A 15,594-nucleotide genomic window follows, 5' to 3' on the forward strand; every position below is an offset into this window, starting at 1 on the left:
ATAAGATGATGACAATTATTAATAGTTATGTTCCCAAGAAAGACTATGAATTTTGGCTATGGCTAGCCTGTTGCTTGTTGGGTTGTGCTAGTTTTTGGCTGAGCCAAATTGATCGGCAAAGATGTTAGCATTTCTAGTTGCATTCGCTCTATGATATTCCTAATCATCCTCTATACTGACTCTATCTTAATGGACGAAATGTCTAAATGACGATGACAATGGAGGATATTCACCTATAACCCAATAAACTTCAAATCATAATAAAGAATTGAAGTAGAAAATAAAATACAAAAATACAACAAATATTTATATATATATATATTTGTATACAGAAAGAATTTGTACCATATATGAAGGGCTCCAGTGCTGCATTCACTAAGAATGTTCATGCAAAGGGTCTAAACTTGATTTAGTACATAAAGGGCTTCGATGACCAAACTAACAATTTTGCCCTTGGTATTTTCTAAAAAACCCTAGTTTAGAATCTTTTCAAGGATGTTTGGATACACGCCAATTTTATTTTTTAAATAAAAGTCTTTCATACCAACAATCAACATTTTTCGTCCAGTTTTTCATGCTTCAAACCAAAGTATATTTATACTAGAATCTCATGCATACATACATACTTCACAAGTTAAAAAATACTTTTTAAAGGAAAAATTGAAAAAAAGATTAACATACTAGATGTTATAATGAAAGTGTAATTTATAAATTAGTTCATCATGTCGACATTAATAAACTCTTTGCCATGGAGTAGCATAGTACATTTAATATGTGGCATCCCAGGCGAGGCGAAGCGTTGCAACTTCCAGCTCCGGTCTTTCTGATCCACCTTCTCTGCCTCCTCCGCCGAATCGCCGGGGCCCATCCGTAATTCCCATGAATAGCCCGTGGCAGACCCGCATCATTGGAGCTCTCCTGCGCCCAAATCCATCGACCTAGGGTTTCCCAATTGTGGGAAAAAGGGGGCAATCAATCTGTAAAACCCTAGATTCCAACGGCTCCGAGATTTCAACCACCAAACTGCATATAATTCCTCGAGGTAGTCCCTTTCTCTCGATCTTCTTCCCATCGAGGCCACGGAAATTTTCTCCAGTTTGTTGCCATTAAGCTCCTGAATCCGCCTTTTTTGGATTTTTTTTGGTAATTTCAAGGTTCTTGAGCGTGTATTCTTTGATTTTTGTTTAATCGCATCATCAAATTCGCGTACTCTGTTCTTTTTTTATGTTCATTGGGTTTGATTTGAGTTGTTTCTTCGTTTTTTGGGGGATTCTAGCTTCTACAGTGGAATCACGAGTCTGGTTTCTTCTAAAACCCTAGTTTTTTAAGCTGGTAATCTTGAAAAATCCATGCAATTACTCTTTTCTCTTGATTCATCGCTGCAAGAACTCGAGAATTAATTGAAAGGTATCGACTTTGTGTTCTACTTCAAGTTGTGATGATCGTATTACTTGTGTCCAGAAGGATCGAATTTGAAATTTATAGAATTCATAGATTCGAAGCTGTTTTTGAGTCTCTGGTACGATATGGCTTCGTCTTCATGCAATTCCTACTCTGAACCTCCAATAATCGAGCAAGTGATCACCGAATTTTTTGCCAAGAGCCTCCACATCATACTCGAGTCGAGGTCTCCTTACGTCTCCTCACGTAATTATAGTGTGGATCATTTTACCTCCTCACCTTCCTCCTCTTCCTCATCATCGAGCAGCCGGCCAAGGGATAAGTGGTTCAATTTGGCTTTACGGGACTGCCCAGCGGCGCTTGAGAATTTTGACCTTGGGCGGCAGAGCAATCTTGACCCATTGGTTGTTGATGTGCTCTTGGTTCGTCGATCCTCTGCCATGGATGCGACTCTTCTGTCTCCTGGTGGGTGCCTACTGCAGAATGTCTCGGGGAAGGATAGGTTTCCAATGATTCCCAGGCAGGATGAGCTTCAAACTAGAAGCGAGAAGATCGTAGAGAGATGGATTGTACAGTACGAGAGTCGAAATAACAGAAGCTTGGGAAAGGAAATGTACTTGGGTAGTAGGAAAAGTAGCGGTGTGTCTCATCGCTCTTCTGAAATCCCGGCTTGGTACAAGAAAACATACAAGAGAACGATCATAATGCTTCGGTCTTTGTATGTGTTTGTTAGGCTGTTACCTGCTTACAAACTTTTCTGTGAACTCAATTCCTCAGGCCGAATCCGCCCGCTTAGCCTTTCCCACAGAATCACTTATTTTGTGGAGCCCTTTACTCGGGCAGAGGATGCTGAGATGAACCAATTTAGTTTTGTGCCCATTGACACTCCATGTGGCAGGTTGTGTCTGTGTGTCTCATACCTCCCAATATTGGAAGATGTGAGTTCAGAGCCTTCTACACCCTTGTCTACACAGTTTATAATGGATTATGTTGGTAGTCCAACAACTGATCCTCTCAAGAGATTCCAGTCACTCCCTTCAGCAGGACTGGCACCTCAACTTGCTTCGGTCACCAGGCGACATAGTTGGAGCAATGACCATGGAGGCTTGCCTTCAGGATCTCCCTCTCCATCACCTACATACTCCGATTCTCAAGCTATGCATTATAACCCGAATGCACGCCTCCCTCCTCGACACCTGCATGATCAGCCTCCGTCAGCAATCTCAATCCCACGCAATGCTTCAGCAGCTTGTAAGAAAGACACAAGTTTTGAAGATTACTTATCATCATCTCCATTTTCACCTACATCTTCCCCTTCTACACCAACCCATGGGGGCCATTTGCCAAATTCTCTCCTACGCTCTGAGAGTTCTCCAGTCAGTATTCCTTCACGTAGGCATGGGAGAAATAGTGGCTTACCTGATCAGGCCTTGCCTCCATCTTCTCCCAAGCCTAGAAGGCCTAGGTGTTCTTCTCAAACTGATCTACTCAGAGCTCAAAATACCACTGCCTCTGCATCTCAGACTTCTTCCCTTGAAAGTAAGCTACAAACTAAGAAGGATCCATTGAGGTCAGAGGACTTTCAGACTGGCATATCATTGGCAAAGGTAATATCTTATATTTCACCTTAGCCCAGGAAATTTGGATGTAAATTCTAAAACTATTAAATATTTAAATGGAAGCAAAATTGCAATCTTAATTTTGACTCTCAAGCGAAGTTCTGGTGTTTGTATTGTAGGCATTTTCTTTTGGGAAAGATGAAGTTGGAGCCTCACCTGGACTCAAGTGCAGTTCGGCATGCATCCCTTCTTCTAGAAGTTGTAGTAGGTTGTCTCTCCTGGATGAGTTTGATGATTCTGAGTTTGCTTATCCATTTGCTGATGATGAAGATACAACAGAGTCATGCAACAGGTATTGTTCCATTATGGGATTTTCTGTTGCTAGTGTGACCTATCGTTTGATGTTTTAAACGTGATGCAAAAATGTGTTCTAATTTACTATACATTGTTTTAAACATTATGATTATCAAGCTAGACTAGATTTTCGTTTTGTTTCTGCATAGCTATGATGCAGTTGATTTTATAGGATATGTAATTATTCTTCCTGACATAAGAGGCTGTTTTCTTGCTTTGGTTCTTCACTCGACGGATAATATGCTAGTTTCATGCATGTGGGTTGGCAAACCTGTATCTTTGCATATCAGTGATCCAACTTCAGCTTTTCTAGATGCTGCAACCTGCTGCTTGGAAACTTCAGTTATCGAAAATGTTTTATTTCTTCCACTTATCATACTAAACATCTGTGCGATGAAGCTTTAAGTCTGCAAATGGTTTTATTTTTTATTTGGAAAATCTAAAATTAAATCATACGTTGTGGAAGTATTTGTTGCATCCATCATGCTGTGCATTATGGCAAGGTTTTGTTCTCTTTATAAATGCAAGTGCAGGTGTATGTTATATACATTTTATGCTTGTGAAAGGACACCATTTTATTCAATCTGTGGCCTCTCAGCTAGATTAAACTGCACATGGTTGGTCAGGACCAGTTGTTTGGCAGTTTTCTTAAACATAGGCCTCATGATCATGATTAGTATGTGGTCATAAGATACCATATAATTCCCTCTACTAGCTTAGGTCATTCCATTAGCTTGACTTGCATGTGATTCAAACACTGCACTATGATCCACCATAGTAGGGCTACCAATGTACTCTTTGGAAATCCTGACTGCTAATGTTTATTAGTTTGAATGTTTACTAGTCAAAGCCCCAAGGATGTTAATTATGTATTTTGATGACCAAATTATCCATATTACTGCAATCAGCTTTAAGATGTAGATGCTTGGTGCAAGTGAATTATTTGGCAGTTGTCATGAGTTAAAAAAATCATACACATTAACCTCTTTACTGTGGTGTTCATAATGCTAAACAGAAACTTTGAAGTCCAAACTTGGCTTGGTCTAGGATAGTTTAAGCATAAGCCCATGTGATTGTCTATACCTCAAAGAATGGGAAAATATTTCGTTTTTTTAGACCTGAACCGATTTGTGGTAAGACTTGTGGAGTCTTAACACTGAATCCACGAAGTTGAGAGAAATTTGCTTGATTAAAATGTTGATGTGAAAGTGGACAACCTTGAATCTTGTTTTACATATCATGATCATCATCATCGCTAGACCTTGTGCAGTCATTATTTAATCAAATTTGGTCATCATTGTTGATTGGTGGAATGATAGGGCTAGATTGCATCAGTTTCTTTTCTTTCATTCAGTTTTGTGGTTGGTGTAGAAGAAAGAGGAAAGGATGAATAGTTGAGGCCAAGTTCAAGACCCTTGCTTATCTAAAAGTGATTTTCAACATTATAATAGCTTTTTCCAGCTTAGAGTTATGTAATTTATAATCTGTACCTCTATGTGTATTATTCAACAATCGAGTGCATGATTTTGTCCTCCTTTCAAGGCAAGGTTCGCCATCTCGGTGCTAGACCTTGTATTGGTACCATGTTGATACACTAGGTATTAAGGTTTGTCTAGCGTACTGATACTCGATACGCGCATGTACCGAGTCTCGGTTTGGTACCGGTACAGTATGGTTTGTTTGGTACGGGGTGGTGCATACTGGTTTGGTGAACCTTATTTCACGGTATGATGAATAAGGAGGTTATACAGAATCGGGAATAGTCATAGAGAAATGCATTGGTTAGTCAATGTAACGATGGACTTCTTGCGGCCACTACAGGGTGAAAATGGTGATAACCTTTTGTTGTACATGGGCCTTTTTAGTTGGGTCTGCAAAATTTGCTCTCTTTTGTAGTTTTATATTTGCTTAAGTGATGCAGAACAGGGATGAAGTCCTTGAGAAGCAGGTGTATCTGAAACTGTTAGACTCCAGGTCTCCTTTTAGTTGTTTATTTTGCATGCTTTAGTTTGGTAATTAAGTCAAAGTTTTAGTCAAATAAGGTCGTCTTTTATTTATTTATTTATTTATTTATCCTTCTATAGTAGTTTACTTATAATCAAGTCAGATAGGGTTTTCTTGTAAGAAGAGTAGGTAGAGGCTGCTATAAATATACCTTATGCTGTACTAGTTGAGATAGAGATTTAATAATATTTTCTTTTCTCTGATTTCTGGTGGATTCCAGAGCCTCGATCTTTTCTTTACTAGAAGTTTTGTTAAACCTGAACAATGTCAGGCCTGTGCTTTTTCATTCTGTGTTATGAAGTGGGACCAAATTTATATATTCACTGATGCATATTTAATGAACATTATCAAGAAGATACCCATATAAATTGAGATGGTCTTTGTGCGTCCAAAATTCACAGCTCGGGCCTTGAACCTTTGGAACAAGTCATGGAGCCATATTTATCGTTTAATGCATTATTTTACTCAACTTTTCCTACAGATTCACTGGTAAAAAAAGAGAATTATAATACTTTGTTGTACTCCTACTTTCTATACTCTCTTGTGATCACTGGCCCTGTTTTGGCTATCCATCATTTTTCTGATGTTTTCTGCTAATGTATCTTAAGTGTTTTTATATAGTTAGTTTTGATAGTGATTTCTTATGGCTTGAAAAGGTCAGATTTAATTGCTAATTTCTTTTATGTGTGCATTTGTTTTCTGTGAACTGATTGTTTTGCTGTTGGGTTTTGCATCATATTTTCCAATGTTGCATGATTAATCCATGTCTCCGTATCAGTGGTACATTAATTGATACTATATGAACTTTGGACCTCCATATAAGAGACACCTGTTTATATTTCACATTATGTGACTTCCGAGACAGGTTTCTTTTGATATAATTAATCATTATTCCTAGTGGCTCCAGTTAAGCACGTTATTCATATGTTCTCTTTCTGTTCTAGACGACGGACAGATAAGGCTAATGTTTATCTTTGGATGGGTATGTCTGGTTTGTGATATTCTTTCTGGCACATTATTTTTGATATGATAATGCTGAGACCCACCAAGTCAGGGGAACTTGTTAGTACCAAAACAGTAATTAATTGCTGATGCTTTTCCTGCTCTCTTTTCTTTGCTGAGTATGTTTTTTCTAATTATGTGCTTCTAGTAGTCATAACTATGGAGTCCTCCAATTAACCGTTTGAGCTCCTTCACAAATGATTTACATAAAAACAGCAGGGTGCTCAAACTGCACTTAGATACAGCATTCCTCACCAACAATTTTGGGAAAAAATAAAGCAAATGCTTGGAGCAATGTTGCATCATCGTTATGCATCATTTTATTAGAACTTGAGAAGGAACACCTACAACAATATGACATGATAGTTCAAGAAAACATATTCATACTTAATAATACATATGAATCATTGCTGGTGAGTAATTTTCCTTGTTATATGACTGGTTGGCTTTCTGAGTTGTTACTGTCCATTCATCACACATGGATTAATCTGATTCAATAATGTCTCGCAGACATCTTTTTGTGACTTTTTCCCTGGTCATGTTAAACTTCATCCTAGCTGACTGTTCACAGGTTTGAGACCTTTCCCAAGCCTCCCTGACCTAGTTGTGCATGAGCATACCATGTGGATTGTGGACGGTCCTTTTTCTTTAATGTACCCACATAACTTTGACCTTCCAAGTCTACCATGCATCTATGTGAATATTATCCTATTTATTAAATTTATTTTGCATATCTGAATCTTTTTGTTATCCAATATTCACAAGTCCCCACATGACAGGGATTAGGTATCTTCAAGTTTTTTTTGGGGGAGGGCACTTACCAAAGTGCGGATCCTCTACGTTGAATGGTTTGCGTCGTAGGGTGTTGTATAGCACTTGATAGCCGCCACATTGTCCAATCATGGAAATGGATGGCTATCAAACAGGGTGGCCTTAAGTGCCTTGCAAGACACATCATTGTTGATAGCTGTCCATTTTCTGATGGCGGCCATCGAGCGTTGTACTGCATTTTATATTGCAAAATGCGCACCGCAGAGGATTCTGTATCCACTTACCAATACTCTTCTTTGTTGATGGACATCTTATTGAAGACCCTTCTTCAATTTTAGAATTTGTTGTTTGCATGCAATAGCATGGCCCTCTATGAAACCAGTCTCTGTCCATTAGCTAAGCGAAACAACTAAAGTCGGTGGAACTGTTCCGAACTGGGCGGCTCCGGCTGATCCGAGCCGCATCGGTATGGCTCCGGCAATGGAAACGAGACTCGTTGCTGGAGCCGGAGAAGAAGAAGGAAAGAGAGAGCGAGTGGGGGAGGAAGAGAGAGGGAGAGGTCGGGAGGGCCGGCGGAGGCCGCTGCCGGTTTTCTTGTTTCAAACAAAACAGGGGTTCACCCGCAGCCTCCGCCACCCTCCGCCGACATCCGTCTCCCTCCCTCTCTCCCCTCTCTCTCTCTCTTCCTCTCTCCCACGGTACCGTGCCTCTGCTTGTCGCCTCGTCGGTACAGGCTCGGCACGAGCTATACCGGCTCGTGCTGTCGGGGTATCGGTTCGGTGCCTGCTACTGGTTTCTTCGACTTTAGAAACAACATTATGATCTCTTCTGTTTATCTTAAGTATATTATACAGAGAAATGGAGAGATGGATGTAGACATAATTGATAGAATCATAGCTTAAGGAAGGTAGTGGAGAGGTGTTTTTGTGCTTTTATGTGATGGATGCATGCCTTTGGGACTTGAGGATAATTGGAAGAGAAATTGTTACATTAACAAGGGCTTTGATAGAATCAGATGTCGGTTGATGAATTGGAGTGGTGCTTTTGCAGTTTTATGTGATGGATGCACGCCTTTAATTGAGGGAATTTTGATTGGACATCATTAAGTTAACAAGGGCCATGGTTATATATGTTTCTGGATACCAGCCATTACGAAATCGTATCATGAGGTGAGCACAATGAATCTGAGAGTACTGATATGATTGGTAGCTATGAAGCATAGAGTGGGAAATTACTTCATTCAAGGGAAAGAAGGAGTTGCACCAATTGGTAAGTGGTGAACCGGCTTAAATTGTATGTCATTTACAATGGAGTTTCGTGTCTGTTGCATGGACAACTCGGTGAAGATTGAGGGCTGTGTTAAACAAGAAGGGGATGACCAAAGATGATGTGAATGGGCAATTTAAGGATCTGATTGGACAATGGAAGCTTAAACACAGTTCAAGATCAATCTGCATCTTGCTTTCATTGGGGGAACAAACCATGTCTCTAGCAATTTTTCTCCACTATCCTCGATTTAAGTGACTTCTCAGTTTGTTTTTATTTCTTATGTTTCTAGTTTCATGCTTCTGGATTTCATCGAGTATCCATCCTTAACAACCTGATTTGCAGTATCCTTACATGCATGTACCTTAGTTACTACCCAACATTCAATCCATAAAACAGCTCATCTGGAAACATATTATAAAACTTTCTTGCAATCTTGGATGCACATGGCAATTGTAGAACACTCCAAAACATTACAGCATTATCATTGGAGATTTAGTTTTACCAGATTCATTATTTTTATTTTTCATATATTTGAAGTGATATAATTGAAATAGTTTGTATCACGTGTACCATGAATGTGGAGTACCAGACCACCGTCCACATATATATTTTGACATAATTATCTCTTTCCATAAATTCTATAACCACCTTTAGGAGGCAAAACAGATCTTTTCCGATAACATTAGGACCACGATTGTTCCTATGAATTAGAATATTAAGCAATAGAGATGATAGATGCAAATAGTTTGACTGTTGCAAATCAAAATGCTGAGACAGAAATATGTGGGGAGGAATGATAGTGTTGAAGATATTTCTCTCAAGGGAAGTGGTTGCACAAATATAAGATTGGTAACTAGAGTACCAATTGAGATGTTAAGGCATGTGCAACACAGGTTAAAGGAGTATTGAAAGATCTGAAAATTAAGGTGAGGAGAGAGGAGCGGAGGTCTTAATAAAAAGACGAGGATAGAGGCCTGGGAGAAAGGATTTGTCAAAAACATACTGATAAAGGAAGCAGCCCTAAGTAAGATTGGTAACTGGAGTACCAATTGAGATGTTAAGGCATGTGCAACACAGGTTAAAGGAGTATTGAAAGATCTGAAAATTAAGGTGAGGAGAGAGGAGCGGAGGTCTTAATAAAAAGACGAGGATAGAGGCCTGGGAGAAAGGATTTGTCAAAAACATACTGATAAAGGAAGCAGCCCTAAGTAAGATTGTGTTGTGCAGAAAGATTTAGACATGCGCCTGTACAGTAGGATAAGTTGAGGGTTTTGGTTGTGGAAATTGAATTTGTCTGCTGAATTGGTTTAACCAATTTGATAAGGTCCTTTGAAAACTGAAATATTGCCTGTCTTGCAGTTTTTTTCTCTTTTCACCTACGCCTCCTACTAACAATGAGCTTACTGGAGAAGCCTTGCTTTGGAGCATGCACCAAATTAGCTCTTCTGATGCAAAAAACAAGTTAAAATGCTGAAGACAAAAAAAAATATCAGTGTCATTTTTCTCATCTCATAGTGTCTTGGCTGAGAAGGAACATTACTTCATGTGTTGATCCTCCTAGCATAAATTTTGATATGTTAGAAGATATAAATATCAATTTGTATGTCTTTGTTCAACTTGTCCTATGAGAACCACTTGATAACTCGTTTGATTATTATATAAAGCTCATCTGATTTTTATGTAAAGCGTGAAGAAGGATGCTAATATTGATAATGCATTATGAAGTTTGTAGTAGTAATATTGAACAACTATTTTCTATACATGTATAAGATTTTTTTGCCCCTCAAATGTTACGTATTCCAGGATCTCTGTTGCCTCTGGCTTTGACTCCCAAATTGCAAGTATATTTCTTGTATAAGGTAGAAAGGGATGAATGGTATTCCCTGCGCCTCTACCCCACCCCCCCAAAAAAAAACTGCCAGGTACTATTGCCTTTTTGGGTGGTTATTTTGACGAGAAGATTCTCTTCTCAATCAATGGTTTTGTTATTGAAGTTTTGGTGTGAAAACTTCAGATTTTGATGTAAATTACTGCACCAATTTTACACTCAAAGGTAACCTATAAATTCCATGTACAAACAATCAATCTCTACATGCATAATCTAAAGCTTTCAAAATTTCCTCTTCTAGGGTGGAACTTTCTGCAGGCACTCAAGTCAGCGAGAATTTGGAAACCAGAGCCCTGGTACCAGTCCAAAGATCTCCAGATGCTGTCGTTGGTGCACTTGTGCGAATGCTCAAGACTGCCCCACCTCTGCAGCAAGGTCTTTCCAACTCAGTCAGGTCTTCTCAAGTCTTCAGGGATGAATCTTGGAACCCCAGGATCCAGCATAACAAAGGCATGGAAGCTGAAGTGGAGAAATCTGAGAGCCCTGTTTCAAGTTCAAGAATTACAGCTCCTGGGCTCCCTAAGCCAAGGACTACAGCAGATGCATTAGCGGTGCTGAGTAGTTACAAGGAGATAAAAGAATTGTTACTTAGACAAGGTGGATCTCAATCGTCGGATGACAACTGTGAAGACAAGCCTGCAGGTGGAGATTCTTCATAAACTAACCATCCTGATTCCTTCATGCACATATGTACAGTATTTCATTTTGCTAAGGAAGTTGAATCCTAGTATATACAACTTGAGGTGTTTTTAGCACTGTTTTTTTAAAGTAGCTTATGAAAATGCAAATATAGTAGAATTGACATGTATATTTAACCCATAGTTCATGATAGGTTTGCTTATTGCATTGTCAACTTCCTATGCGAAGTTATGTATGTTCTTGTGCTGACAAATGTAATTTAAAGTCAGTTGCTTGGTTGTGCATTTTATAGCTATGACTTGGCACATTTGATATACTGTTATTTTTAGTTATTTTGGGTTGTTATGTGACATATGAAGTTGCATTGAAGTTACTGATGTCAAGGGGTCGGGTTGGGTCCACCCAATTTTGACCTGGATCCGGGCCCGATCTGACCTATTCTTTTGGGATCAGTTTTTTACCATTATATAGTGGAACTTTGAATATAAAAATACATAGATCTGGATCCGACCCGATCTGAATGACCCGTCGGATCAAAATCCGACTTGACCCGACACGGATCTGGATCCAAAATTAGGATTCGAACAAAAAAATGGATCGGATCAGGATCTCTCATGATCCGATCCGATCCGATCCATTTGCAGTGATCCTGATCCGATCCGATCCGATCCATTTGCAGTCTTAGGGTTTATGAGATTGTCACTGTAATAGCAGCTGTTGGTTGGGCAAATGTTACATATAGGAAATTATAGCTTGCCCATTTATAAATCATTTTCTGTAACGTTAGGAGCACTCGGGCTATTTCTTTTGCAGAGTTCTGCATACAAGAAATGCCCACTAACCAACATCAATTTGTGTGCTTTCAAACCTGGGTTTTTTGAGTTAGCTTTTATGACATCACAGTCAAATTCTTGAGAAATATTGCTTTTTCTCTCAGAAAATATGACATTACCATATAAAGAGAGCTGAAATCTCGTTAAGGACGCATGCACTCAGGCTGTTCAAATTCATGGTTATGCCTGTTATGTCCCGCAATTGGTCCAATATGGTTGATCCTCTTTGACGAACTCTGATCAATTGAGCCTCAAACTGGGTCTCAACCCAACCCCTGTATTTTAAATTTAGGTTCCGCATAACGGGCAAATTCCAAGAGAATGGGCTAAGTAAGAGCCCAGTTAGGCCTAAGAGCCACTATTACTTTTGAACCTGTTGAACCTGGTATAGCCTAGGCTAAGTTAGAGAACATAGCTGTTGAGATGTGCTTTTTTGTTTGTTTGTTTGTTTTCTTTTTTATGTCCTGATTTGGAGGGGCCAACATCCACCTTATGACCAAGCCACTAAATAAGAGGGCAGGGCTACTAGATTTGCTTTTCTTTTTTCTATTATTTTTTCAAAAATTAGGAGGGGCCAATCTTCACCTTATACTCAACCCCACTCCTTCAATGTCTGATTCCAACCAAAATCGAACTTTCAACATCTAGCCTAAGTAGCAACAGATAATACCATCGAAGGAAATATTTGGTGATGATTTTATTATATTATCATTTTTTTTTTTTTTTGTAAATTTTGAGAAAGACGGCCATGATGAATAAGCTGCACAACCTTTGGATGTTGGTGACATGAAGTGAGGAGGTGTTTAACAGTGAAAATTGTATTCCACTTTGGGTCTGTGGTGCACACCTATCTTCCACTCCATAAGGTGACAGTCATGTAAATTAAACCCAGGCTCAAATGATTGAATCCGAACAGTGAAACCTCTGCCTCTGTCTTCTAGTTTTTCCAGACAAGCAGAACGACTATATTCATCATATCCGGCTCTACGTTATATATATATATATATATATATATATATATATCCTCCTCCCGCTCCCCGTTAAAATAATCGTGCGTGTTTACACATATCCAGCGAACCGAATTGGACGCATATATTTGGACTGAAGGAGCTTTCATTCTGTTATCGCATGCAGAAAACATAAATACCTTTTGGTCCTTCCTTTCCACGCGCTTACAGAAACATATCTACTTGCATGGTGTTGACCGTGGAGTGGGGTGAGAGAGAGAGAGAGAGAGAGGTCCATTAATGGTCTTTTACAGCGCAGTGGAACCGAAGACCTTCATGACTGCAAAGGTGACAGCCATGGCCATCCACCCTCCTACCAACACTCTCGCTGCAGACTTCGCCACCGGAGCCCGGCCAAGCAGCGCCCCGACAGACCCAAACACCACCAATGCCACAGTTGCCGCCGACGCCACGACCTCCAACCTCACCTTATAGCTGCTTATAAACCCAGCTGCCAGCAGTGGCACCATCGCCCCCGCCGAGAATGCCAAGGCCGAGGCCACCGCCGCCTGCACCGGACTCGGCAGCCCATCCTGGTGCACCTCTCCTCCACCCTTGATCCTTTGCTCCCTCTTCATCTGGGCCACCTCGATGTCCAACTGGGAATACACCGACACGAATTCTCCGATGGCCATGCTGCATGCCCCGGCCACCAGGCCTGCAAAGCCCGAGAGCAGCATCGCCTTTGCGTCGGCCTTCACAGCTCCCACTCCCATCATCAACGAGGAGGTGGAGACCAGCCCGTCGTTTGCCCCAAGGATGGCAGCTCGAAGCCATTGTCCCCTCTGCGAGTTGTCGGAGTCCTCGCCCTTTGGTTCGGAGCTCTCGACGCCATCAATTGTCAGCCTGGTGTCGTTGCAGGCCATGAAGAGATATGAGGGTAAGAAGGAAGAAGAATGGGGGTGTAAGAACGATCGAAGAAGAACGGGAGCAAGAAGGAAGGAGGGAAGGTGAGAGAGTGTGGCAGACACACGGCCTGCATAGCTGTTATATAATGGTTGGTGGACACTGTTTACAAGCCATGGTGGAGCCACTGAAGAAAGATATAGTGCAAGTTAAGATCAAATCCTTTGCTTAAATTTTTTCTTTCCTTTTCTTTCTTTTTTTTCTTGAGGAAAATGCCACTATAATATGTGGTGGATGAGCTAATGGGTTGTCTATTTTCTATCTTTTCCTTTTTCACTAAGCGCATAATTAGTAGATATTTGAAAACTCTGAAAATCCACCCCTTTAACAAACAGATAGATACTCTAAACTCCTAAAGACTCCTAAAAACCCATATCTTTACGTGTTTTTATTCAAGAAAAATCTAGTGAAGAAGTTAAGAAATGGTGGTTCATGAATATGGCTTCATGCTTGCAGCTATGGAATTGCACTAAATAGCAACTCCTTTCTGAACAATTCCAGCACGATCAAGGCACATCAAATACCAATAGCGAGAGCAGAACACTAATGGCGAAGCAAATCAAGTAAACATTGTTTGAGTAGTGACCAAGTCATTGTTCACTTTCTAATTTTCTGCTCAAAACATTAAAGTTTTGGCTTTAACATATGTGTGGCCCCCTAAAATTGATATCAATAAAGTTATTGATTTTAGTTCCTTTACCTCCACCACAACCAAATTAATGATCCGGTAGAAAGTTGGTCAACATCTTTTGGGCAAAACAACAAAAGAATTTATATACGGATTCCGAGCCTAAAGAACGTGGATTCTAATATTTTCCTTCTTTTTATCTTTTTTCTAATTTTGAATTGCTTATATGCCTATCATATAAGTGTTCATGGATTGCTGAATAGATGAGCACCTTGTCAAGATAATGCATGAACAGATAGATTGCGTTAGTAAATGGGAAGGGAGTATGCATTCCACGCGACCGCCACCCACAAAAATTTATCAACTCGGGATTGGGTGTTTTCCAATCATGGCTGCTTTTGTCCTGCCCCCCCATTGGGTTAGTGCTCAAGCATTCAACCATGGTGGGTACCCCTGGTTCCTCCTTTTCTGGGCCTAGTTCTTCCTCATGGGTTACCTATCCTTATCTCATCTGAGTGGCCATGAATGCTCCATACCAAATTTGACATGTAACAGTTTCTCCCAACAGTTGCATGACTGCAAGGGTGATATCTAGATAATGTGAGGAAGAAATAGGAAGTTTGAGACTATAAGGAGATGATTTGGATACATAAGTTGGAATCTTATTCAATTTTAAAACTTAAGCCGCTAAGTTTCGAACCCAATTACCTGTATTGATCCATCTACCTCCCACTAGTAATTATTCCATTTGAGATTAAACCTCACACGTGACTCTTCGACACTCTCTCCCATCGCTTGTGAGCAAATGTAACTTTCCCTCGAGTCCAATCCACTACTACGCTCCAATCAAGCTCCATGTCCAATTCCTCTTGCACCATTTGCTCCCACTCTTTAAGTCTCTAATCCAAAAGCCGACTCTTCAGGAGTCTTACTATACTTCACTCGGTAGTTCCACTATTCGAAGAACAATTTCTGGACTGGCACTCAAACCCAACATCAATCTTACTTCATCGAGTCAATTTACCACAGCCATTCCATACTTCACAGCCATCATGACTTGACTCTAGGAGTTTGCATATTATCATTCTTGGCAAGTTAAGAGTACTAATTTGAGCACCTCTATAACTTCCAGAGTTTGATTACGATTAGCTCCGATACCACTTATTGTAGAGAGATAGGAGGTTCAAATTTAACTAGGAGAAGATCTTGATATACAAGTTGGAATCCAATTCAACTTAAAGATGTAAATTGTTATGTTTTAGGCCCAATCATCTATATCTATCCATCTACCTAGAGCTAATTATTCCATATGATATTAAACCTCACACGTAAT

The 15,594-nt window shown here is 40.0% G+C and overlaps 2 protein-coding genes across 5 annotated transcripts; one reads left to right on the top strand and one right to left on the bottom strand.

Annotated features, from left to right (window-relative positions):
* The first annotated feature begins 750 nt into the window (after window positions 1-750).
* On the top strand, window positions 751-11,194 carry LOC103701198 (autophagy-related protein 13b). Of its 4 annotated transcripts, none has more exons than XM_039133255.1 (4): window positions 757-1,042; window positions 1,277-3,008; window positions 3,140-3,312; window positions 10,490-11,194. In XM_039133255.1, exons 2-4 carry the CDS (start codon window positions 1,527-1,529, stop codon window positions 10,905-10,907), a joined length of 2,073 nt encoding a protein of 690 aa, XP_038989183.1. In that variant the 5' UTR covers window positions 757-1,042; window positions 1,277-1,526; the 3' UTR covers window positions 10,908-11,194. The 4 variants fall into 4 exon arrangements, with proteins under 4 accessions (XP_038989184.1, XP_038989183.1, XP_026658071.2 ...); XM_026802270.2 differs by having other exon boundaries at window positions 1,462-3,008; XM_039133256.1 differs by having other exon boundaries at window positions 751-3,008; window positions 10,164-10,929.
* Window positions 11,195-12,815: 1,621 nt separating this feature from the next.
* LOC103701197 (vacuolar iron transporter homolog 4-like) lies at window positions 12,816-13,783 on the bottom strand. Its single transcript, XM_008783172.4, has one exon. The coding sequence runs from the start codon at window positions 13,591-13,593 to the stop codon at window positions 12,976-12,978; it is 618 nt and encodes a 205-aa protein (XP_008781394.1). The 5' UTR covers window positions 13,594-13,783; the 3' UTR covers window positions 12,816-12,975.
* Window positions 13,784-15,594: the final 1,811 nt, after the last annotated feature.

Source organism: Phoenix dactylifera, chromosome 14 (assembly GCF_009389715.1).
Source record: "Phoenix dactylifera cultivar Barhee BC4 chromosome 14, palm_55x_up_171113_PBpolish2nd_filt_p, whole genome shotgun sequence".
NCBI lineage: Eukaryota > Viridiplantae > Streptophyta > Magnoliopsida > Arecales > Arecaceae > Phoenix > Phoenix dactylifera.

What these genes read in the sequence shown, in the direction of transcription:
- LOC103701198 (XM_008783173.4), top strand. Translation starts at nt 1,527, where the DNA reads ATGGCTTCGTCTTCATGCAATTCCTACTCTGAACCTCCAATAATCGAG. An exon ending in CTGGCATATCATTGGCAAAG is followed by an intron (nt 3,009 to 3,139) that starts GTAATATCTTAT and finishes TTTGTATTGTAG; the next exon opens with GCATTTTCTTTTGGGAAAGA. An exon ending in ACAACAGAGTCATGCAACAG is followed by an intron (nt 3,313 to 10,489) that starts GTATTGTTCCAT and finishes TTCCTCTTCTAG; the next exon opens with GGTGGAACTTTCTGCAGGCA.
- LOC103701197 (XM_008783172.4), bottom strand. Translation starts at nt 13,593, where the DNA reads ATGGCCTGCAACGACACCAGGCTGACAATTGATGGCGTCGAGAGCTCC.